The sequence below is a fragment of the Balaenoptera musculus genome, chromosome 5, assembly GCF_009873245.2.
Source record: "Balaenoptera musculus isolate JJ_BM4_2016_0621 chromosome 5, mBalMus1.pri.v3, whole genome shotgun sequence".
NCBI classification, from domain to species: domain Eukaryota; kingdom Metazoa; phylum Chordata; class Mammalia; order Artiodactyla; family Balaenopteridae; genus Balaenoptera; species Balaenoptera musculus.
This window is the reverse complement of record NC_045789.1, coordinates 69,647,178-69,674,129: the sequence shown is the minus strand read 5'-3', so window position 1 is coordinate 69,674,129 and position 26,952 is coordinate 69,647,178. Positions and strand designations below refer to the sequence as shown.

The 26,952-nt window shown below is 39.1% G+C and overlaps 1 protein-coding gene across 3 annotated transcripts in view; it reads left to right on the top strand.

Annotated features, from left to right (window-relative positions):
• The window catches only part of GABRB1 (gamma-aminobutyric acid type A receptor subunit beta1), a 390,116-nt gene extending 364,879 nt beyond the window's left edge, over positions 1-25,237 (top strand). For 2 of the 3 annotated variants that reach the window (XM_036853539.1, XM_036853538.1), the window contains exons 6-9: positions 4,222-4,359; positions 4,465-4,617; positions 7,499-7,737; positions 23,348-23,692. In XM_036853539.1, coding sequence (XP_036709434.1) covers positions 4,222-4,359; positions 4,465-4,617; positions 7,499-7,737; positions 23,348-23,692 — 875 coding nt within the window. Of the gene's footprint in view, positions 1-4,221; positions 4,360-4,464; positions 4,618-7,498; positions 7,744-23,347 lie in introns of all 3 variants that reach the window. The other variant, XM_036853537.1, reaches the window with a different exon arrangement.
• Positions 25,238-26,952: the final 1,715 nt, after the last annotated feature.

The window sequence follows — 26,952 nt, the reverse complement described above, 5'->3', positions numbered from 1 at the left end:
CTTTTACCCTTGGAGTTCAGGAGTGATATCAGGGTAACATAATATAATGAGCCCTTCAATATGCAAAACAGTTTATTAAATTCAGGGAAATTTGTATTTTCTTTTTGTGTATTATGGCTCCTCTTCTTCTGTCAAGAATGCCCACTATTCATATGTTAGCTCTCCTAGATGAGTCTTTCAAAGCCCTTATGCTTTCCAAATCTCTATAATTTTGTTCAAACTGTCTTCCAATCCACTAATCTGGCCTCATCAGTGGCCATCTTCTTTTCAATTTATCTAACACTCTTTTTTAATTAAAAACGATGGGTTTTAGTACAAGGAAGTAAGGACGTTTTTGTGCTCTAATCAGATATCCTTATATGTTTCCAAATTTTGAATAAGGATGGGAAATGAAAAGTTCAAACTATCATCTGCTTCCTCCACCAGCTCTTCTCACGAGGAGCCATCTATTCTGGACCTTATGCTTGTTTTCCTTCTGTAGGATGACTGGATTCTCTTATAAATATCGTTGTGTTTCTCTTGAATATCCCTTGGGATTGGGACCCAGCTGCCAGAGCACTGTAAATGGAAAGTGTTCTAGCTAGATGAAAAGCATGGTGGGCTCCAGGCAAGCTGTCATTCCCCTACTGATGCACCAGGAGGTAGTCTCTCTCTCTCTCTTCCTCTCTCTCCCCACTTTTTAAACTCTCCTACATCTTATTAAAGGACTGTGAAAACAGCAGTTCCTCCAAATAGTCACACAAGTGGCAGCAGACTTCATTTAATAGTCCCCCCAAATCCCTGCATCCAGCTTTCTTCCTTAATCTCACTGTTCTAACCCCATCCAAGTACCCCATGCCAGTAGTCCCCCAGTTCTCTCCTATCCCTGAGGGGAAAAACATCCCATGACATCATTGTCTACTAGATCCAGACAGAGCTGAGACCTCACATTCCCCAGATCCCACTTCATGCTGGGCTTAGAAGTTCATAGTTGTATCGGAAGTGGAAGGAAGAGCATCAGGGTTGAGTTTAAGCTGTCGTGTTGCCACTAACCATTTCCCCTCTGAGAGGAGGTTCTTATTCTAGAACACTTAAATGGGCTCCAGGGGAAGCCATGATTCTCTGAAATTACCATCAAATTGTATTTATTTACCTATCTATACATATGTATTATATATATGTTTTTCTGTAGAGTTTTTTCGGAAGTTTTTTTAAGAATATTTTTTAAAGCAGTTTTATGTTCACAGCAAAATTGAGGGGAAGGTACAGAGATTTCCCATATACTCCCCGCTGCCACACACGCATAGCCTCCCCTGTTATCAACATCCTCCACCAAAGTGGTGCATTTGTTACAATTGATGAAATGATGTGGACACATCATTATCACCCAGAGTCAATAATTTACTTTCGGGTTCACTCTTAGTGTTGTCCATTCTATGGGTTTAGACAAATGCATAATGACATTTGTCTCCCACTATAGTAACATACGGAGTATTTTTATTGCTCTCTAAAGATCTGTGTTCTGTACATTCATCCCTCCCCACCCCCAACCCCTGGCAACCACTGATCTTACCGTCTCCATAGTTTTGCCTTTTCCAGAATGTCACATAGTTGGAATCATGCAGTATGTGGCCTTCTCAGATTGACTTCTTTCACTTTATAATATGCATGTAAGTTTCTTCCATGTTTTTTCATGGCTTGATAGCTCATTTCCTTTTAGCACTGAGCAATATACCATTACCTATGTGTATGACAGTATCAAAGGACCAAAAGACATCTTGGTTGCTCCCAAGTTTTGGCAATTATGAATAAAGCTACTGTAAACATCTGTGTACAGGTTTTTGTGTAGACACAAGTTTTCAATTACTTTGGCTAGAAACCAAGGAGCATGATTGCTAGGTCATATGATTAGAGCGTGTTTAGTTTTGTAAGAAACTGCCAAACTCTCTTCCAAAGTGGCTGTTCCATTTTGCATTTCCACCAGCAGTGAATGAGAGTTCTTGCTGCTCCACATCCTCTCCAGCATTTGGTGATGTCAGTGTTCCAGATTTTGACGATTCTAATAGGTGTACAGTAGCATCACATTATTGTTTTAATTTGCGTTTCACTAACAGCATGTCATGCGGAGCATCTTTTCATATGCTTATTTGCCATCTGTATATCTCCTTTGGTGAGATGTCTGTTAAGGTCTTTGGCCCATTTTTATTCAGGTTTTTTGTTTTCTTACTGTCAAGGTTTAAGATCTCCTTGTATATTTTGGATAACAGTCCTTTATCAGATGTGTCTTTTGTATATATTTTCACCCAATCTGTGGCTTGTCTTCTCATTCTCTTGAGTTCAGAAGGTTTTATCAGATTCTCAAAGAGATGTTAAGAATCACAGTCTTACAGAGCCATACCCAAATTTGGTGGAAATCCCCAACATGCCAATTAGTTCCATGTAAATTGCTCTAAGTCCAGTGGGTATCGAGGGTCTCACAGCCTCTCAGACACCGAAGATTATATCTAAAAGTAAATATCTTCCATTGCTATGCTCTACTTGGGTCATTGTAAAATAGGTTACTGAATATGAAAGATTACCCTTTGAAGAAAGGGCAAGTTCTTGAACTAGAAGAAGATGGTTTTAAGAGAAATAAAATAAAACAAATTGAAACATATTATAGTAAATAATATCCTGTATAGAGTGGCAAAAGTAACAAATACAAGACAGTTGTGAGTGCAATGAGTTCAGGGATAAGAATTCAAAAAAGAGCTTTTTGAAGAGAAGCTAGAAGTGTTTAAAGCAATATAGTGAAGATAATTTTATTTCCCCTCAAAATAAAAAGGAAGAAGACCTTAAAGTTTCTTACATTCTTTCAGTGATATGTTGTTGGTGATTCTTTGGCACTTGGCATTCAACTTCTAAATTTTAAATATATTACTCTTTATCTCTTGAGAAAATGTTTCTGGTTTAATCAAAAGTTAGTAGGCAAAATACCTACTACATTATATGGTTACTTTTTTTTTTTTTTTTTTATGGCTGTGTTGGGTCTTCGTTTCTGTGCGAGGGCTTTCTCTAGTTGCAGCAAGCGGGGGGCCACTCTTCATCGCGGTGCGTGGGCCTCTCACCATCGCGGCCTCTCTTGTTGCGGAGCACAGGCTCTAGAGCGCAGGCTCAGTAGTTGTGGCTCACGGGTCCAGTTGCTCCGCGGCATGCGGGATCTTCCCAGACCAAGGCTCGAACCCGTCTCCCCTGCATTGGCAGGCAGATTCTCAACCACTGTGCCACCAGGGACGCCCTATATGGTTACTTTTGAAACATAAGCTCTAGTAATTCTAATGGAAAAGGATTTGATGCTTTTTTATTTGAGGTCAATAAAAATAGGAAATAACCTTAGAAAGATCTTTTTTTGTCTCTAGCAGATAGAAAGATACAAATATAAAGCCTTCTATATGTTTTAAATGATTTTTAGATTTTTTAATATATTAATACATTTTTTATGCAAGCTACTCTAATATATGACCATAACCCAAGCAGACCCATGGCAATTGGGAGCAGAAATGGAAGGGGAAATAGATTTTAAGATAGATCCTTCTACCACAATCTACAATCCTCTACACATTCGCCTTAAATTACTTAAACCTCACTACCATAAGTATTAAGATATAAAAATATGATCAAAAATTCACATATTTCCTAAAATGTTCACCTATATATTAGCTACAATCAAAGGCTATAAAGAGAAGCTTACCTAATTTTCTTTGAAAAATGTATACTCTTTTTTGAATGTCTTGATCATTTAATGGGTCCGTACTAATTTGATCTTTTATTATACTCCATCCCTTTATCCTTTCTGTTCCCCTTTTAACAAATATGTGCTCAATTATTATACTTGTTGTTGTTAAATAACACATAGTCAAAATCTATGCCCAGGCACCTAGAATTCAGGCATCCCTCAATCTAACCGAAGAGTGCCCGTTAGTGGACACAATGAGAATAAATATGCAGCAGTGATATCAGATATCACTGAATGATCACAGAGGTTATGTTCAGTACAGCCAAGTATATCCATCTTCTCAAGGCAGCCACAACCAGCCTGTCAGAAACAGCACTCAACATGAAACCTCTTATGTTATCCCAATTTAAAGCAAAATCATCTTATCATCAATTGCTGGGAAATTTCTCTCCAAATCCCCAACTGTCTTCAAAATGAATTTCTAGGCCAACTGAATTCTATTTAACTCTGCTGTTGCTTGGTTTCAGATGGCTACACCACTGATGACATTGAGTTTTACTGGAATGGAGGAGAAGGAGCAGTAACAGGAGTGAATAAAATTGAGCTTCCTCAGTTTTCAATTGTTGACTATAAGATGGTGTCCAAGAAGGTGGAGTTCACAACAGGTGAGGATGTCTCCCCCAAAATGAACTAGCGATGATGAGAAAGGAGATGGCTCCCACCAAAGGACCATCTGATTTTATTTTCTTTTATTTATTTTTTTCACTCAGGGGCATATCCACGACTGTCACTAAGTTTTCGTCTAAAGAGGAACATTGGTTACTTCATTTTGCAAACCTACATGCCTTCCACACTGATTACAATTCTGTCCTGGGTGTCGTTTTGGATCAACTATGATGCCTCTGCAGCCAGAGTCGCACTAGGTAATGCATCCCCAGCACTACAGAGAGCTGGTGGGATTTAACGTCAAACAACAACCAATGATGAGAATTACAGGCAAGGGTGTCTCTCACAGAGAGCCAGAGAATGAGATTACCATAAGACTGCTGGATAATAAAACATCTATGTGTAAGCACTTACAGGGTGAATGTTTTACAACGTAATATCTTTTTATCATTTTACCAAAATAAAAAACAAATCTTGGAGTACACTCAACGCTATATAAGTGCTTCTTAGAGAATATTTTAAAATTCTCATTACACTAATATTTTACTAACTTTGTGATTTCTTCTTTGGTTCCTTCTCTTTACAGTGGAGAACATTATTGCATTATTCTCAAATGGATTTGGAGAAAGCTAAACCTTGTGACCATTAACAAGCCATGTCAATATTATCTTTCAAATATTAACTATAGTTAAATTGTATCACTCTGTCTCCCTTAAATAGAGCTCCTTCTACTTGAATAAGGCACAGACAGTTCATCAGCTATATTAATGATCTGTGATCAGGACAGAATAAAAAATGGTTTCCTTCCCGGGGAAACAGAATTCAGAACTAGTCTTGCCATGGTTGAGTAATTGCTGTAAGCTAAAAGGTTATATTTGAGATTTTAAAGGATTCCTTGGAAAGTTAGAATATGTAAGGTCTGTCTGATGTATCTGGGTATGTGTGGGTCTGCCTCGTATTTAACCCTAGAGCCATTTCAGTTATCACTTTCTGGGGCTTATTTACAGACACACACACACACATGCAAAAGAACATCATTTATTACTAAGCTAACATATACAGCTCTTCTCTTCTGAGACTACGGAACTGGATTAGATGATCAGCATATACCCTTTCACCCCTAGACTAATTGTCAACTCTATAGCCCATCTCTATTGGTTGAGTATATAAGGCTCACAGAGTCAAGTGCTGGCAGCCCCTTATCAACCTTTGAACATTACAAGACTAAGGAAAGAAGACAAATAATTTATCATATCATACACATGTATCTGCACATATTATTTGAATATGAACATGAATATGTGTATACGCTATGGTTAAAGAAAAAACATCAGACAGTGTCTACAGCAGAGAATATGAACTATCAAGGTCATGAATTGTGGCTCTCTTTACACATCTATCCTCAAAGCTAATAATATTTTGATTAGAGGTGTCAGCATATAGAGATGCTGAATAAACCTGTTCTTTGAAATGTAAAACCTAAGGTATTTAAAAACTTATCTAAGTGAAAAGACATTTATTTACTAGCCCTTCTTGCTTAAAAAATTTAAGCCAAGGAGTAGAAGCAGAAGTGGAATTAGTAGATTTTAATGAATTATTGCTTCTGTACAGAACATTAGGTAGAATTATATTAGGGGAAATTTAAAACTTTATTCAAAGAAATAAATAGGACAACTCATGATGACATTTAATATCAGTCCAGACATTTAAATTTATCACTGATCTGAACTATTTTAAACTTTTGTATGGTAGTTCTGACTTCCTACTTTATCTGTTCTCCTGAAGTTTAGTAGTCAAATCAGGGAATCTGAATAGAATAATCTGGCTGGCAAATGAGTGCTAAACTATTTTCTTCCCTTTTCATTTTCTAACTTACATTCCCTTTGCCAGTTCTCCTTTGTCTTCAATATCCATTTCACATTTCCTATCTTAATTTTTAAGGACCTCCGTCAAGTTTCACGTTTTACTTTTTCATCTCTCTGCTTTTATTTTAAATGCCTTTGCTTCATACCTCCTTGCTTTTTGCCCCTAGCTGGGTGATCTACAGCAAAATAACTAATCTCAGAGTTTCTGTTTACTCAGATATAAAATGGGAATTATATACCTGCCTTATCACACTCAGCAGGCTGTTATGACAGCCATATAATTCATAGCTGTTTAAGTGTTTAAAACTGTAAAAACACTATACAAATGTGTAATATTAGTATTACAGCAGAGTTTAGTATTAGATATAAGTATCACTTCCTATTTTTCCCAATTATCATTTCATACCATAATCAACACAAAATATTATACAGACACAAAAACATTATATTGTTAAGAATGCCATATTTAACAAAGTAGACAAAGCAGAATCTTCCTTTTAAAAAGACTACACTCTTAAATTTCTTTAACAAGTTGAATTTTTAGGAAGTCTTTTCCTGACTCCGGGGAACTAATTCATTCTAGTCTCTGGAATCAAGGAACTAGAGGTAATATTTGAAAAAAAAAAAAAAAAAAGCAATAAGATTATGTTATATTTTAAAATACGTATATCAAATACTTGATGCAAATCATGAACTTTCTTATTTGTTTCTTCTTTTCATGTTGACTCACTATGAATGATGCATTATAATTTTAAAAGACCGTACTGACCCTGTGACCTGAGTGTATTACAGTTGCATGCGACGAAATAGGTCTCCTCAAACTGGTCACCAACTTTCAGTTCGGTAGTGAGTGCTGTGGTGATTAGTATTACAAGGACAGATTTAGGAGGGACATGACAGAGATGCTGAGAGAAGGAAGGAAAGAAGGATGTGGCATGTAGCAGAATGAGGGACATTTGACAGTAAGCAGTGGGCATATCAATGAGATTTGAATATTTCCCTCTACTTTTCTTTTTCCTTTGTGCATTATTTTTTTTAAAAAAACAGTTTTCAACCCAACACTCACAGAGCATCCCATTTTATGATTTACTTATGGACTGCGTAGGGAGCCTGCAGCTTTGTCTTTCAAATTGTCTGCCCTTTTTGCCCCGTGGTTTATCGCATTACTGCCATCATTCTGGAGCACCAACAAGAGATCGGCATCTGTCCTCTCAGTCTTAAAAAGGGAACTTAACAAGTGCGCTCAGCTAAGCTGTGTCTTTCTGTTTCATAGGAATCACCACGGTGCTGACAATGACAACCATCAGCACTCACCTCAGGGAGACCCTGCCAAAGATCCCTTATGTCAAAGCAATTGATATTTACCTGATGGGTTGCTTTGTGTTTGTGTTCCTGGCTTTGCTGGAATATGCCTTTGTAAATTACATCTTCTTTGGAAAAGGCCCTCAGAAAAAAGGAGCTGGCAAACAAGACCAGAGCGCTAATGAGAAGAACAAACTGGAGATGAATAAAGTCCAGGTAATATATTAAATATTCTTAACAATCTTCTTCTGAAATTCAGCAGCAGCATGGTGCCCAGAGCTCTCATAACAGAAAAAAATTATGAAATATTCGTTTATCTTTAAGAAGGCTCCGACCACCCTTCATTTCACATATTTGAAAATTGACAATTGAAGATGTTAGGTTGAAGTTTACATAGATTAATAATATACCTGGGCCTGCAACTCAACCCTAAGTCCATTATTCTTTACTTTAAACTATATAGTTGTGAAACTATACACAAAAGAATAATTCCAGATCTACTTAATAAATAAATGAGAGAACTAAAGTGAACAAACTCTTACTCCTAAGTGGCAATGAGGCACTATAGCACGGTGGTTACAACCACAGAATGGAATCAGACTGCTTGGATTTAATTCCCAGGTCTGCCACTTACTGGCTTTAGAACTTCAGACCAATCAACCTATGTAACTCCTTATCTAACCTCTGTTCTCAGTGTCATCAACCATAAAATGGAGATTACTATAGTATACCTATCTCTCAGTTATCAAAAGGACTAAATGAGTTTTGTTACTTCTTTTAAAGTCTATTATTTGGAACAATACCTAGTACATAGTAAGAACTCAATAAGTATTAGCTATTATTATATACAAGACACTGTCAGTATTTTTCCTTTGCTTTTCACTGGTAGATCTTATGACCTGTGTTCTCACTGTGCATTAAAATAACGCTTTGTTTATTCTTTTAAAAAATCCCTATAGTCTCTACTTCTGTGGCATTTTTCACTGAAATCATTTGACAATTATGTGCATTGAAATACTGGATCCATGACAAATTGTTTTCAAGATGGCACACAGGGTGACGACTCAAATATTCATTCACGGTTCTGAGCATTGGGGGTACTGCTCTGAATGAGACGAAGTTCCTTGCTCTCATGGAGTTTAGATGCTAACGTGGGAAGACAGGCAGTAAACAAACAAGCAAGTGTCGAGAGCATAATTTCAGGTAATAGGAAGTGCTACAAAGAAAGTAAAACAGAGTAATGGGCAAGGGAATGTTTGGGGTCAGGTTCAAGGGAACAGGGAACTTTGACCAAGTGATCAGGAAGACCGCTTTCAGGAATTACCATTTGATGTGACACCTAAGTGATGGAAGCCGCAACCGTGCCATGTCCATTCTAGGCAAAGAATTGTGTGACGTGTTAAAGGACTGAGAGAAGACCAATGCAGCAAGAACATAGGAAGTGAGGGAGAAAGAGAATAATTTGAGTTGTGGCTGGAGAATCAGGAAGAAGTCAAATAATGAATCTTCAAGGTGTTTGTTCATGCTCTTTAGTAGGATATCAAAATTTGACAAACACTGTCAGGTAATTAGAAAATTACAAACGAGGAAAACATACAGATTCAGCCAAATGGGCAAAATTCAAAGCAACACACTCAAATAAATTTATGCTCTTGTATAAAACACTATGGTCAATGCTATGGGAAAAGGAGTAGGCATGATACTTGCCCTTGAGAATCTTCTGATCTGGCTGGAAAGAAAGTTATGAATGGATTATAAAATAAGACAGGACAGCATTTATCTTGAAGAAAGGTTGAAGCTTCCTATTATCTGATTGTAGCCATACCAGCTTTAAAAGTACTTTAGCAATAAAAATAAATTTTTTAAAGGAAGGGCTTCCCTGATGGCACGGTAGTTAAGAATCCACCTGCCAACGCAAGGGACACGGGTTCGAGCCCTGGTCCGGGAAGATCCCACAGGCCGCGGAGCAACTGAGCCCGTGTGCCACAACTACTGAAGCCTGCACGCCTAGAGCCTATGCTCCACAACAAGAGAAGCCACGGCAGTGATAAGCCCGCGCACTGCATCGAAGAGTAGCCCCAGCTCACCGCAACTAGAGAAAACCCGTGCGCAGCAACGAAGACCCAACGCAGCCAAAAATAAATAAAGATACTTTAGCAAAAAAAGTATTTTAAAAAAGTACTTTAGCAGTAGTTTTCAAGAGCACCTCTTTTCTACTCCCATTCCCATCTCAAGTGCTTCTAAACCTACTAGCTGGTCCCCTGTAGAGCTTGGAATGTGCACTGATATATCATGACGAAAGACCTACATAGATAAATAAAGTGGTGTAGGTACACTGGTAGGAAAATTCAGAAAATATGTACTGGATAGACCCTCAAAGATAGGTAGAATTTGGAGAGGTAAAATGAAGAAAACAGGGCTTTTCCATTGGCTAGAAAAACAACGTTGTCCAGAGTCAGTAACTAAATGGAAAGGTCGGGCAAACTGAAATCGAATTATTCAGATAAAGTAAAGAGATTATAAAACAAACTTTAACCAAACTCTGGGCATTTGCCTTGATTTCACCCTAGGATATCAGAGAACTGTTCTAAGGTGCTAAGGGACAAATAAAGGCTGGAGGAAAGCCTCCTATTCCATATGATATCTAGATGCATAATATATACTGCTCTGAAGAGGCCTTAGTGACTAGCTAATAGATAAGTAGGATGTTCCCATCTAGCTGATCTTTATTTTATAAGCAGATTGTTTGAACAACACTGGGCTTAAACAAAGTAATGTTACATTGGATCTCAAATCAGGAAACTTTTATTCCAGGTGAATTTACTTTATTTTATTGGAATTCCAAGAGAAAGCATAGAAAAATCCCTCAACTGTCAGAAGATGAAACACATAAAGAAAATAAAGATGTATTTTTATCCATGGAAAGCTAGACTAGGAATGCCAGAGATGCTTTTCACAGAAACATAAATAGACAACTTTATGCCAAAATTCAAAAACAGATCACGTGAAGACATGGCAGAGTAGTTTATATCAAACTAACCCTCCTGGAGATTAAAAATTATAAACCCTGAGCAAAAGTTTTAAAAATCTGCTTGAAGACATGGAAGAGAAACTGAAAACAAGCAAAAACTAGGAGAGAATCAACTCTCCAATGAAGGGAACTCCACTGTGTGAAATCAGTGTTTATACAGCTTTTCCCCTGAGGCCAGGCGCCAGTCTAGGGGCATGTGGGACAGTGAAACATCTGCCAAAAAACTGAAGTTTTATTGATCTGATAAATCAGAGCATGGAGTTTGATACTTCCAGAGTTCCTGGAAATTTTAGGAAGAAGTGAAGCCACAGGAGAAATTCAAAATCCCATGAATTGTTGGTTGATCCCTGAACTACACATGTACAGGTAAAATGCCAAGAAATCCAGAAGGAGAAACAACAACAACAACAGCTGAAAAGCTGGAAAAAAAAAAGGAATGAACAGAGATTTCAGCTGTTACCCGCCATATGGAAGTCAAGGTTCGGAGTTTGAATCCAGCATTTAGGACTGGTTGGTAAATACATTAGGCTTTCCACTAAAACCCTTAGGAGTAAAGACTAAGTCACAAGAATAAGAGATTCCCCTTGAGTTAAGGGAAAAACTAAAATAGACTCACTCTAACAACTCATAAAACCAAGTCTACACATTCTAGGGGATCCAGTAGTAATTTAACTGCCTTTGAGAACAAAACCCAGAAATCATCAGGGAAGATAACAAAATCCAGTCTTTACAGTGCATCATCAACATGTCTAGTATAATAATAAAAAATTCCTGTACATGAGAAGAAATAGGAAAAAATGCCCATAGTCAAGAGAAAGAAATTTAGCCAAAAAAACAGACCTGCAAAAATCTTAGATGTTGGGTTAAAAGATAAGGGCTATAAGTAATAATAATAACTATAATTAATATCTTTAGAAGGTCATAGGAATTAGCCAAAATATCCTAAAATAGTGAATGGTTAAACAAACTATTGTACATTCACACTGTGGGGTACTAGCCCAATAAAAAGTAATGAACCATTGATACAGGCAACAACTTGGATGGATTTCAAGGGCATTAAGCCAAGTGAAAAAAGCCAATCTTAAAGATTATATACTGTATGATTACATTTATATAATACTCCTGGAATAACAAAATTATAGAGATGAAGAACAGATTAGTGGTTGCCAGGACTTAGTGACAGTGGTGGGGAGAGGGAGATGGGTGTGACTGATCATAAAGGGGTAGCTTGAGGGAAATCTTTGCAGTGGTAGAATAATTTTGTGTCTTGATTGCAGTGGTGGTTATGGGCCTCTAACATGTAGTAAAATTACATAGAACTATACACACTATACCAATATCAGTTTCCTGGTTTTGATATTGTACAATAGTTAAGTAAGATATAATCAATGGGAGAAACTGGGTGAAGGGTACCTGGGCTCTCTCTGTGCTATCTTTGCAACTTTCTAGGAATCTACAATAATTTCAAAATTAAAAGCTTAAAATAAAGTCCATAGGAAAAGATTAACATAATATATGAAGAGATGGGAAGTATCAGACTAGGATTTGAGACTATAAACAAGACCCAGTGGAAATCATAGAATTGAAAATTTTATTAGATGGATTAGAATCAGATTTTATACCACAGAAGAAAAAATTAGTATGATTGAAGGTAATATTGGCCTTCTCTCAATTTTTCCATTGTCCCAGTTCTTACCATAATTGCTACTACCTCAGGAATGCCTTAACTGACATGTCTGCTGCTGGTTTATATTTTGTACCCTTGTGATTTGTTCTCATGACATCTTGTGCTTTTCCACCTTAGGACTTACCACAATATCGAGTATATGTGTAATTATTTTATTTGTGTAATTATTTTTGTAACCTCTATCTCTCTGCTAATCTCCAAGCTTCCCAAAGATAGGCACCAGGGTCCTTGTCTATTATGTTTATTGTTCTTTCCTTGGTGGTTAGAACTGAGAAAATACCAAATAGGAATTTTTTGAATGAATGACTGCTAGAGAGGCCTTTTTCATTCAAGATGAGTTCTTAGATACCACACAATGTATTGAGTGTTACATCACAATGTTTTATAAAATTCTTATGTATTCATAATAAGTAAGAAAGGGGGACTATCTATAGTCCATTTTAGCTTCTTCTCCAAACTTACTTACTGTTTCTATCACTTTGATTTTTGATATTTTTTCAAGCATACTTTCTATCAACCTCTGCTATTCTTTCTGAATCACAGTGATATATCATCAGATAAATACAGTCTCCCAAAAAATGTTATGGATAAGATTTTATAAACTTCTTCATATTTAGATGGAATAATAATAGACCAGTACTATCTCAAGGAAATTATAATCATGCCTGTAGCTGCTTAGGTTTTCCAGTTCCTGACTTCCTTATCCTATTCTAAAACCAGGGGCTCAGGCAGACAATGAGTCAATAACAAAGCAAGTGTATCACTTCATCTATTCAGTGCATCATCTCCAGCAGTGAAGTTAGTGATGTAACCTAAGTGGTATTTAAAAATGTTACCCCCTGGTTAAATTTAAGAAATAGAAAATATTATATTTTTTCTTTACTATAATGGTTAGATGATCCTCTCCTTTCCTTTTAGATGCTTATAAACAGTTGAATTCAAATGACATATATGTTCTGGTTGGTCCCAGACAATTTTTATTTGAGGGATCCCTAATATCGGCCTTGGTACCCTAGTACCCTAGTACCAAGTATCCTAGTACACATTACTCTGGTAGCCTTGGCTGGGCAGTATTGTCAAGGGTATCTATACTGAAGCTGCAGAAGTGCTTGCTTTGTCTTGATTTATATTTCCACCACTGCACTGAAGCATCTTTTTATATGAGTACAGGTGCTCAATCCAGACATTAGGAGAGACATTAGGAGAGTTTCAACCTCCAATGTGATAAAGACAATAGATTCACAAAACCCTCAGGTATCATTTGAAGCTAGAGATGGAATTTAGAGTTTTGAAAGATAGATTACTCAGTACAACTAAGCTGTAAGTAAGCTACTTCAGGGCCATTTTTGTACTAACCTGGAGCAAATATAGTTGTATCTGCTGGCCACAATGCCTGCCCATTTGCAAATAGATCCACCTAAGATGGAATGGTTGCATGGGTGGTCTGTGACCAGAGACTGACTCAAAATCATTCTAAGTCATGGGGGACACTGGTGAAATCTGCTGAAGAGTCATACCCGATGGGCAGTTGGAACCCCAAAAGTCAAGAAAGAATTTTTCCCTTCAGAACCAGATGTTGATACTGTAATCTGGCTTCTTTTCCTCCCATTCCTATTCTCTATGGTGAATCATCTATACCTTCAGATAACTTTCTAAATGTAAATAAACTCTGTACTGTGATTAATTCCAGGATACACAATGCATGTGAAAACAGTCTTCATAAATGTAAACAGCTCTCTCAAGTCTAGCTTGGACCAGCTTGATACGCATATTAGACTTTGAGCCTGGGCTCCACCCCACATCACTGTCTTGCCATCAGCCTTTAATGAAACTTTAACCATTCTGACTTAGTATCTTGGATTCTGGAGAAATCCAGGCAGGGCCTCTGATTTCTAATGACGGCCTGTGTTAACAGTTCATGAACTTCTTTAGACCTCAAACCCCTGCCCAAATCTGGCTTGGTCCATGTTTTGTTCTCTAGTCATGGCTTAATTTAGCTAATCTTCAGGGCCTTCAGCAACCTAAGAGTCTAATTTTCCTTTCCAGGAATCTCAAAATCTCTCTCTCTCTCTCTCTTCTTCTTTCTGGCATCTAGTCTCCAATTTCTTCTATAATCAAACAGATAGGATTCTTTTGTGAATGAGAGAGAAATCTAACTTACTGGCTTAATAAAATCTAACTAGCTTAAAAAAAAAGAGGGGTGGGGGAGTTTTTTGGCCCATATGTTCAAACAATGTCATCAGAGAGCATATCTTGTCATCTATTTTTTTTTAACATCTTTATTGGAATATAATTGTTTTACAATGGTGTGTTAGTTTCTGCTTTATAACAAAGTGAATCAGCTATACATATACATATATCCCCATACTTCCTCCCTCTTGCGTGTCCCTCTCACCCTCCCTATCCCACCCCTCTAGGTGGTCACAAAGCACCAAGCTGATCTCCCTGTGCTATGCAGCTGCTTCCCACTAGCTATCTATTTTACATTTGGTAGTCTATATATGTCAATGCCACTCTCTCACTTCATCCCAGCTTACCCTTCCCCCTCCCCGTGTCCTCAAGTCCATTCTCTACGTCTGCATCTTTATTCCTGTCCTGCCCCTAGGTTCTTCAGAACAAATTTTTTTTTAGATTCCATATACATGTGTTAGCATACGGTATTTGTTTTTCTCTTTCTGACTTACTTCACTCTGTATGACAGACTCTAGGTCCATCCACCTCACTACAAATAACTCAGTTTCATTTCTTTTTATGTCTGAGTAATATTCCATTGTATATATGTGCCATACCTTCTTTATCCATTCATCTGTCGGTGGACACTTAGGTTGCTTCCATGTCCTGGCTATTGTAAATAGAGCTGCAATGAACATTGTGGTACATGACTCTCTTTGAATTATGGTTTTCTCTGGGTATATGCCCAGTAGTGGGATTGCTGGGTCGTATGGTAGTTCTACTTTTAGTTTTTTAAGGACCCTCCATACTGTTCTCCATAGTGGCTGTATCAATTTACATTCCCGCCAACAGTGCAAGACGGTTCCCTTTTCTCCACACCCTCTCCAGCATTTATTGTTTGTAGACTTTTTGATGATGGCCATTCTGACTGGTGTGAGGTGATACCTCATTGTAGTTTTGATTTGCATTTCTCTAATGGTTAGGGATGTTGAGCTTCCTTTCATGTGTTTGTTGGCAATCTGTATATCTTCTTTGGAGAAATGTCTATTTAGGTCTTCTGCCCATTTTTCAATTGGGTTGTTTTCTTTTTTTGATATTGAGCTGCATGAGCTGCTTGTAAATTTTGGAGATTAATCCTTTGTCAGTTGTTTCGTTTGCAAATATTTTCTCCCATTCTGAGGGTTGCCTTTTCATCTTGTTTATGGTTTCCTTTGCTGTGCAAAAGCTTTGAAGTTTCACTAGGCCCCATTTGTTTATTTTTGTTTTTATTTCCATTTCTCTAGGAGGTGGGTCAAAAAAGATCTTGCTGTGATTTATGTCATAGAGTGTTCTGCCTATGTTTTCCTCTAAGAGTTCTATAGTGTCTGGCCTTACATTTAGGTCTTTAACCCATTTTGAGTTTATTTTTGTGTATGGTGTTAAGGACTGTTCTAATTTCATTCTTTTATGTGTAGTTGTCCAGTTTTCCCAGCACCACTTATTGAAGAGGCTGTCTTTTCTCTATTGTATATTCTTGCCTCCTTTATCAAAGATAAGGTGGCCATATGTGCGTGAGTCATTGAGAGCTAATGACTGACAGTGACATCACAAATGCGGTTGGTTACAGGAGCGGGATGGGCAGACGGAGGTTGTGGCTGTGTGGCTCTCTGTGCTCTGCAGGTGAAGGCAGCTGAGCACACTGGACAGCTTCATTCATTCGACTGTAGGCTTCTGGAGGGCAGCCCGTTCCGTGGCCAGCACCACTTCACTTGGCTTCCTGCTCTGTACTTCAGAAGCACTCAGTAAATGGGGATCTAACTGAATTGGTTAACAGTAAGGAAATCACTTTCTGTTTGCAAAGTAGATTGAGGCCAGAGGTATTTCTTAACAGGGTTTTAAAACTGCCACTGAAAACAAGATTATATTTTATTCCAATTACACTGAAATGAGTTCTGGTATATTTCCCTATTGAAAATATCCAGAAGAGTTCAGTTCAGTGAGTGACATTTTTCCCAGTCTAAGACATCCTTTGGATATTTTGGAGGCAGAGAGAAGGGGAGGGTGAATGAGATGGGACGGATGGGAGAAAAGTGAAACCCAAACTAGAAAATAAACGTGTACATTCACCTGGGGTTTCTATAGAGGGAAGAAATACAGCCAGCATGTCAGTGTTTCCTGGGCTTTAGTCACCCTCCTGATTTTTGCCATCCCCTTTGTATCAGTCAGGGTTCTCCAATGGAACCAACAGAAACAGAACCAACATACACGGAAGAAGATATTTATTTTAAGGAACTGTCTCGTGCAGTTGTAGAGAAAGCAAGTCCAAAATCTGTAGTGTGCTGAAAACTCAGGTGGGATTTCTGTTTCAGGCTTGAGACAGAATTTCTTTTCTGAGAAACTTCAGTTTTTGCTCTTAAGACTTTTAAGGGTTAGGATGAGGCCATGCAGATCATCAAGCTGAATCTCCTCTACTTACAGTAGCTGATTGAAAATGTCAATCACATCTACAAAATACCTTCACAGCAACATCTAGACTAGTGCTTGACCAAATAACTGGGCACCATAGACTAGCCAAGTTGACACATAAAATTAACCATCATGCCTTTTTACCCCCTGTACTATCATTCATTTATTCAGTAGATATTTACTGACTGCTCCTATAAGTGCCAAGCAATTTTCTCAGGTCTTGGGAAGTAGTGGATAAGACAAAGTCCCTGCCCTCCTGGAGCGACACTCTAGTGGGACACTTGGGGGAGGAACCAGTTGGATAACAAGAGAGAGGATCAAAAGTTCTGATCTGGCCATTTGAAGACTGAGATGCCTTTAAACATCCATGTATAGGCTGTCCTGTAGTAAGGTCCAGGATTTAAAAAAAAAAAAAAAAGGAAATGTGAATTACTTTAAATTTGTCACTCATTATAATGACATAGGATGAGTGTAATATTAAGAAAAACATACAAAATAACCAAGTTAGTGTGCTGGTTAGATTTTTCCTAAATACATGAAAAGCAATATATACCACTGTTTCGTTTTCTTCATAATGCTACTCAATTTTTGAAAACAAATTTTATGGGGAAAGAGGGTACTGCCTGTTTCCTCTATAAGAATGTATAAGCGCCAACTCAAGAACCGTATCTCTTTTGTTCACTGTTATCTTCCCAAGACTGTTGCGTTCTCAGAAGTTAAAAGCAAGATATTGTAATTGAGAACCTCTGTACTGCAGGAAAGAAAGAGAGGGTTCACCAGCCAGAAGCTGTCTCTCCCCATCTCAGGTCTTTATGCAGTGAAATCCCAGGTGCGCCCTCATATGTGAGCCCGTCCAAGATTTGCCTGTGGTCAGGAGAATCTTCAGGAGGGACCTTCAGGAGGAAGATGAGAGAAAGACTCAGCAGGCAGTGAGAAGATAGATCCCATGGTCACAATTGAAAGCATTTCAAAAAGTCTGTTAGAAAGAGAACTAACAACCTGAGTTTGAAAAAGGTCACAGTATTTGTCCAGTAAAACATTTAGAACCAGTAGGAGATGGGAGCAGTCACAGGGTTTGTACAGGAGAGTGTACAAGATTAAGGAGCTTTATTAACTGAGATCCCTGAAATTCTAAAACGTGGGACATGACGTCCTATTGCTTGTGGAGGGGCTGATTCCTTCATCAGTGTCGGGAACAGTGCTTGACACAGAGTAGGCACTCAATAAACACTTACTAAATAAATGAGTGAGGGAATGAATGAACTGTTAACGTTTTAACATTTATCCATTCTACACCTAAAATTACCTCTTGTAACCCATGAATATAACTGTCTAATAGGAAGTGGGGAGAGGATGAAAGATTAGCAAGACCTTGGGGCTGCAGATCTAAAGCCACGTTCTCTGCTTCCCTTTATTAGACATCTTGCATGTTGATCATCTATCTGAAGGGGAAGAGAAAGCATTATTTATTGGCCCTCCTGAAGCCTTAATAATAATTATATTCATTTTTCTCTAAATTTAGGTTGAGTGATGCTCTAAACTTAAAACAAAGAGAATCCGTGGTGTTGGTTTGAGGATTACGTGGTCATATAATTAAGTCATTACCCCCCAATATTAGACAGACTTACCTCCCCAATCACCAGAACCCTGAACAACTGCAGGCTTTACCCACCAAGGCAGTGGGTTTAACATGCACGGTCCTAAATGGATTGCACCTTCTCTGGTGGCAGATCAGAGGGAGAGAAGAGTCCAGGAGGCTCAGAGCCACGTATGCCCTCCTTCCAAATGTGCCCATAATGGGCTTCCCTGGTGGCGCAGTGGTTGAGAATCCGCCTGCCAATGCAGGGGACACGGGTTCCAGCCCTGATCTGGGAAGATCCCACATGCCGCGGAGCAGCTGGGCCCATGAGCCACAACTACTGAGCCTGCGCATCTGGAGCCTGTGCTCTGCAACAAGAGAGGCCGCGACAGTCAGAGGCCCGCGCACCGCGATGAAGAGTGGCCCCCGCTTGCTGCAACTAGAGAAAGCCCTCGCACAGAAACGAAGACCCAACACAGCCATAAATAAATAAATAAATAAATAAATAAAAATTAAAAAAAATATGTCCATAAGACACTATGGTCAGTGGCGAGCAGTGAAAGAGCCTGAAGTGTTCCTCCCGGAGCTTGTCTCCCGGGGACTGGAGTGGCAGGTCTCTTCCTCTACGGCAGCATGAGGGGTGGGGAATGATTATCTCACTGAACAGTTATTCCAAAATCAGCAACGCTTTAGGAAATCTGTTAGGCTGTGTCTGCCCTAGAAATCCAGTGTGTCAACACTTTCATTTGCCTCACTTCCTTGTGTTTCAAGATTTGAAAATCTTCGATGTCTGGATCATGCCCAACTCAGATGTCAATATTTCCTTGTTCAATGAGGCAGCGTCACCACTGCAGGTGCTGAAGCAATGCCCAGCATGGCTCCTTGCTGCTTCTGACGACACGAAGACGCACTGGCCACTTTCCCCGTGGATATTATTTTGGGAAAGCTGTGCTGACTGTGGATATCAGGATCCCCTGGGTGTCCTTATATGGCTGAGGCAAAGGGAAAGCTACTCTTCTCCTAAGGGCAGGGGTTAAGGAGAAGCCAACCAGAAACTTGCTGGTGTCAGCAGTGACGTGGTTACTATACCCCCACCCCACCAGGCAGCAAAATCTTGGAGGGTGGAGGACGAAATTTCATACCTCTGAAGAAATGCTCGTGCACACCATCACACACAGAAAATCACACACACATGCACACGCACACACACACCCTGTAACACCAGCTTTTAGGAAAGGTCCTAGACTATGTAGGAGAGAGAATGGAGATGGGCAATAACAGTTGTACAACATTCCTAATTTTTCCAAATAAAGAACACGGTAGTGTTGATTTAACTATACAGTAATGAAATCAGCTTTCATGGGTAGCTGCAGAAAGGGAGTCATTATTTTATATGTCAAACCACTTAAAGCTATGATTTCTAGTTGATGACAGAATAGTTAGAGGGATTTGCACAAACTAATAAACCTCATGCTATTTATAAGTACCTCTGAGCCTGCACCAAGGTTAACCAAAATATCTTAATAAAATGTACCTTGTTTGTCATGACTTCTGCTTAATGAGGAGCATCTCTGTGCTTCATTGGCTAATTCTAAATTCTAGCAACTTGTTTACTTAAGAGGGATTTCATAATAATGTAACTTAATGATGCATACAGCACAGATCAAGTGATTCTGTTTTACAAGTATTTTCTTCTGCCTGGAATATTCTCCATAAGCAAAATCTGCCAAAAATTAGAAACAAGCCCTTGAGATTACCTAGCGAAAACCTTTCATTTATGGATGATGAAACTGAGTTAATAACAAAACCAGGATGAGAACGCAGATTTCAACTCCCAATCCTGTGTTCTATCCTCTACCCATCCTTTAAGATTCAGTACAAGCCCCAGCTCCTCATGAAGCCTTCCATGAACCCTAATGATTTCTCACTTTCATGCACCCCTAATCATGGTCTATACTGTATCATTTAGCATTTGGTTAAAAGTCTTGTCACTTTCAATATTATGTCATATTCTTGTATCTCTAAGGAGATTATTATCTCAAGGACAAAATCCATGTTTAAGGATTCTCTTGACCATTCCACAGTACCTAGCAAATCACGTGCATCACCTAATCTTCTAACTTACTTGTCCCCTCTCTAATGAATCCAGGACTTTGCTCCTTGTCACTTCAACCCTACTGTCCTCTTTAGTAACATAAACTTGCATATGCATGACTTTTTTAACCATAGATTTACACTATAGTATACATATACATATATATATATATATATATATGTATATATATATACACACACACACACACACACACACACACACATCCTTGACAACTAGCACTGTAGCTGGCTCATAGTAAGCAGTCAATAAAGGTTTGGAGAGAGAGAAAATTCTTGAGGTCGCTATGATCAGGGAAGGTGCACAGGTCCACAGAGGAAGTAAAATTTAAATTGAGCCTTGAAGAAAACATATTGATTAACGTGCAAAGAGGAAAAAAATGATACTTGAGACAAAGAGTATCCTATGTTTGAATTCCAAATTGGGTACTTATTATTTGTTAAATCTTAGGCAATTTACTTAACCTGTCTGAGCCTCGGTTTCCCCATCTGCTGAACTAGGATAATATTATAGATTTCATAGTGTCTGAAAAATAACTGATAAATTACGCAGTAGGATTCGATAAAGAGTAGTTACTAACAACAGTGACAAAAATTAATAATAACTCCTTGAATAAAGAAACCAGTAGATGTCCCGAATGAGGGCACAGTGGGTAGCCTAGTTAGACTACAGCAAAATGCTTCACAGAGGGAAATGATGATAGGTGAGAATGGAGAGACAGAGGCCAGATTCAGTCACCATTTCTTTCTCCAACCAACTTGAAGCTTAAAGCTATCAACTGCGTCACTAAATTCACTGCAGGATGTGATGATGGCCGAGGACTGTGAAGTGTTTCATTCTTAGTAAAAAGCACATGGGCAGGGCTTCCCTGGTGGCGCAGTGGTTGAGAATCTGCCTGCCAATGCAGGCGACACGGGTTCGAGCCCTGGTCTGGGAAGATCCCACATGCCGCGGAGCAACTGGGCCCGTGAGCCACAACTACTGAGCCTGCGCGTCTGGAGCCTGTGCTCCGCAACAAGAGAGGCCGCGATAGTGAGAGGCCCACGCACCGCGATGAAGAGTGGCCCCCGCTTGCCGCAACTAGAGAAAGCCCTCGCACAGAAACAAAGACCCAACACAGCCAAAAATAAATAATAAATAAATTTTTTTAAAAAAGCACATGGGCATTGAATCAGACAAGACATGGGTTGTAATCTCAGGTCTGGCACTTACTGGGGCATAAACTGGAGGTGGTTTGTTGTTGTAAGTATTAAACAAGTAATATATGTGAAGCATCTACCATAATGCTAGGCAGATGGTGGACACTCAATAAATCTTAGTTATCTCATCTGCAATGTGTACCACCATCACATCTCACCCTTTGTACTTTTCTTTCTCTCATTTGTCTTTGCCTCTTCCCAAGCCTTTCTCTAGCTCTTTCTTTGTCACCAGGTTCTTTGCTTGCCTACCCAAACCTAGGGCTTTCAACAAGTGTTTACTGAGATCAAGGTCATTAGAAAGCATTTAAAAGCACGGACTGTAAGTCGGGCACTGTGCTAATAACTCTAAATTTAAACACAGCTGCCTGTATTGTCCTTGGAAGTACTTCAAATTCATTTGTATGAATGAGCCATGTCCCCTCCAGGTAAATCAGTTTGCAAAGGAGATCAGCTTGAAGTTAAAGCCACATCGTAGGCCAAAGGTACTCACGATTCCTACAGTTCCAAAAGTGTTTATCTGGGCATAGCATAGAGAAAAACCAGGAAACGTGGGCTAGGTATCACTGGAATGGTAGGAAGCAACAGTGAACAACAGTGGAGACACAAAAGTCAAAGTATAGCCAGGCATGTCCTTTCAACCCATGCATCCATCCCACTTCTGGCAATTTAGCCAGAGGAAATAACTATGGATATGCACAGAGACTTAGCTAAAAGGTTTTCTTTGCAGGCTTGTTTATTTAATAGTATAAAAGTAAAGCAAGCCTTAACACCTAAAAATAGATTGATTCAATTATGGTTTATCCATATAATCTATGAACACACGCTGTCACAGAGGAATATTTATTAATGTGGAAAGATGACCAGGCTATACTATTAACTGACAAAAGCAGATTGCAAAGCAAAATATACTAGGTGAGCCTGTGTTTTTAAGTATATATGAATTAAAAAAAGACTGGAAGTTTAGCAATATATTAAAAATAATCGACACTGAAGGTGAAATTATGAATTTTTACTTTTTATTTTTTGTTTCCTGACTGCTTATAGTTTTGAATGTTTCCATATATCACTTTGTAACAAGAAAAAATGTCATGTATATAAACATATATATGCTATTTTTTCAAATACCTATGGCATTTTTGTTACAAAATATATGTATATATGTAATGTATTTATATGGCTTCGATAAATGGTAGTTTTTAAAAACAAAAATTACATATTTTATATATAATATATAAAATTATATATTCTACACACACACGTACACACACATACTGTTTTGTGAGTGGAGATAAATGATAGATGGATGGATGGATTAGATTAGCTAAATGGCAGATGGATGGTAAATTAGATGATGGATTAGATCATAGATAAACAGTAGATTAGACGGATTGATAGATGATGGATTCGATACATAGATGATAGATAGATAGATGATAGATAGGCAGGTAGATAGATAGATGTCCAGGAGGCGCACAGAGCCAGATGTCTAGCAAGACGGTGTGTACGGAGCACCACGCAGTATCAACAGTTACAGGTTAACCAAAACGCGCGAACGTCCGGGCAGCTGTGCCTGAGCCCGTCTTTTCTCCGCCAGGTGGACGCCCACGGCAACATTCTCCTCAGCACCCTGGAGATCAGGAACGAGACGAGCGGCTCGGAAGTGCTCACGGGCGGGAGCGACCCCAAGGCCACCATGTACTCGTACGACAGCGCCAGCATCCAGTACCGCAAGCCGCTGAGCAGCCGCGAGGCGTACGGGCGCGCGCTGGACCGGCACGGCGCCCACAGCAAGGGGCGCCTCCGCAGGCGCGCCTCGCAGCTCAAGGTCAAAATCCCCGACTTGACTGATGTGAATTCCATAGACAAGTGGTCCCGAATGTTCTTCCCCATCACCTTTTCTCTTTTTAACGTCGTTTATTGGCTTTACTATGTACACTAAGTTCGGTCCCCGTGGTTCCTAAACGACTACTTTCCTCTTCTCTTAGTTTTTAATCCCACAGGTCCCCAGCAGCGGTACTGCTGTGCTTTTTGAGGTAAGAGATTCAGTCATCCAATTGGTTTTAGGTCTTGCATATCAATTTTATTACTGCACCATGTTTACTTCAAAAACAACAACAACAAAAAAACTCTATTTTTTTTCCAGTCTACTGTGGTCCAGGTTATTGGCTCTTTCAGAGCTCTGTTAATTGCCATGTTTACAAACAAATACACACAACGAGAGAAATTAGATAGGCAGATCTTTAGCAGTTCTAGCCGCCCTGGATTTGATTATTTTTTAAGTGAAAATGAAAAGAGGACCCAGCTCTCTGTGCGCATGGCTTCCTGGTCAACTGTAACAATCTCATGCTGCCAAAAAACAACACAATTTCCAGGATCTCAGAAGACAAAACAAAGCCATTGATAAGTTACAGATTTCCAGGAAGAAGGGAGAACAAAAAGGAGCCTAGAAGAGGAAGGAAGACTCCCCTCCACCCTCAAGCTGCCCCAGGTCCACTGTAGGAGGGGGTCCCAGCTCCACGGAGGAAGAGGGAGAGACTGGCAAGTGCTGCCCCAGGTTGTGCAAACCCAATCTGCCATCTTCACCTCAGCTTTAAACTGGATATTCTGAAAAATGCTTCTTTCTCAGACTTCCAGGCAGATTTAAAATTAACATTAGAGTCCAACCTGGTAGCCACTGGGAACATTTTTCTTTTCTTGTTAAGTATAAGGAGTTTGGGGGGCAGTGACCATTTTTAAGCTATTTCAGATGAGCAGCCCTGAACTTATTACTTCCTTAGCCTGGAATCACTTGACGCTGTGTCATGAAGCCATGGCATCACATTGCCCTCGTTCCTCCTTTAGAGAGATTGAGAGAAAGGGGGCAGGGGCAGGTGGGCTTTGAAGAAGAGGGTGGTAAGAAATTTTTCCTTGGGAAAAATATTGTCCTTTCCATGAGGAAGGCGAGATTTATGTGCTGTGAAAAGGGTGCCTGGGCAGTTACCTGAACTGCCAAATCTTTAATCAAATAGTATATATTTCTTAGCCTTCCAGAGAGCAGTATCTAATGGTGACAAGGCAGCTGCACACTGCTAGTTCCTCGGCTAGCATGTTATGCCTCTGCTCTCTGAGCTCTGCATTCCAACACATGAAACGAATGCTTCAGGAAATGCACATATACCCCTTTTGGTATCATGCTCCTTCAACGCCAGATTTCTACTTTAAAGAAAACCTTCAAAACAGCAAAACCACAGAATAACAACAACATCACTGAGCCGTCAAACATTTACAACAGCTCTGAAAGTACAGCCCTTGTCTACAGTCGTTACTGCTTCTGCCTCATCTCTGCTCATGGATTACTTCGCTCGTCACAGAAGGGGCATCCCTCAAGAGCCCAGCACACAATTCTAACCATATCCAACCAACTAGAGTTGAGATTCATCTCATTTGATGTCATTAAAGCCTCGTTATTTTTGTGTTTGTGTTCAGCCTGAGCATATAAGAATTCTATGTGTTCATTTTCAAGACTGAGTGAAACCCAAAGTTGGCCAAACAGTCATGAAGGCGATTTGGGACCTCATCTATGGATGTGATATAAGAGTTGAGGTAATAATAGGGATGATTGCCTCTGTTTGACCATCTGGCTTTCTCCCTAAGGTTGTGATGAGGGCCCATGTTTACAACAGCATCAGCTGCTAGAGATTATAAACTTAATTGAAAAGAGGAAGCTGAATTTCTACAGATAAACCCAAGGAGAGTTATGAGGTGTTCTTTTAGAAAGCAAGAGGAAAAGAGAACCCCCAAATAAATACATGGTTATGCTATAGCTAATGTATGTTAGTAAGAATATAAAAACCCTGCTTTAACTGGAAAAATTATCTCAGTGGTTTTATGAGAAATGAATCGGGCATTGGGACCAAATTTCATTTAAGTTTTCAGTTGTATCATCACAGTTTCCTGGTCAAGAAAATCTCCAGCCTCTGGGGATGAAGCAATCCATTTTGAAACTCTGTTTAGTTAGTTCTTTGGCAGGGTGAGATGCTTTTCCATCGTGACGTGACCAAATAGAGTAGAACATGGCCATACCAATGATTGTAAGGTCAGTATTCCCAGTGACTACCCAGGAACCACTGTGTAGCCATTTATTTTGAACACAGGAAGTGAGGCTTTTGGCTGATACCTAACAAGAATTAATCATTCTGATGTCAAAACTCTTTTAAAAGTTTTTAAGGATGAAATGCTAAATCAGAAACAAAGTGTCTGCTGATCTGTGTTCCATAACAAAACAATTTCTCTTTATTTACCTGTTTAGATCATTCTTCTTGGAGAAGATTGAGTAATTTATAGTTTTATTACTATTATCTTGCCTTAAAAGTCTAAAGAATTTGATGCTTGTAGTTTTAGATGTAAAGCATCTCTGAGAGAAAAAGAACATTTTGAATTCTTATCTTCTATCCTTTGTAAAATGTAAAACTAGTAAGTCTGAATCTACCATCAGGCACGAAATGGTGTCACTGTAGGCCCTCCTGGATGTAGACAGTCACAGCTAGCATTATACAAATCGTGTTACATAGCTCCGCTTTTAGAGGCAATGGCAGCCAGAAAAATGGAAAAGCTGCCATATTTCTAATTAATAACCTCTGGCCTCACTTCCTTCTTCTGGACACCTCCTAGCCAAATCCTCCCCAATCTCTTTCCAGGCTGAACAGTACACAGAAAAAAATCCTTCCTTCTCTGCCTCTCTACCTTGTCTTGCCCAAATTGATGACATAAAACATAAAAATTGCTAGACATTCTTAAGTGCCCTCAAACTGGTCCCCATTCCTGAAAGATTCAGATCGCTACATTTTAGAGGGATTACTGTTTAACCATTTTGGGGTTGTTTTCTTTTAGCCATGGAAATAGCCATAATCTCCTGTATTAACAAAGTGGCAGCAGAGGCTGAAAACTGCACGGACGCACTCTCTTATGCCACAGTCATGTCCAGGGGACCCCATGTTCATAGTTCATAAACTGTGAAATAAACTGAGTCTTAGACTTAACCTGTATAGACCCAGCAGAAATCCCATCATTCATTTGACAATGATGACTTCACACTCATTCCAACCAGTCATGTTTCTTGACATAAAATATCAGGGGTGACATGTGCATTACACTCACCAGCTTTGTGAGGCCAAGACCCAGGGAAAGACATATTTTTGGCTTGAATTATCCAGGATTGTT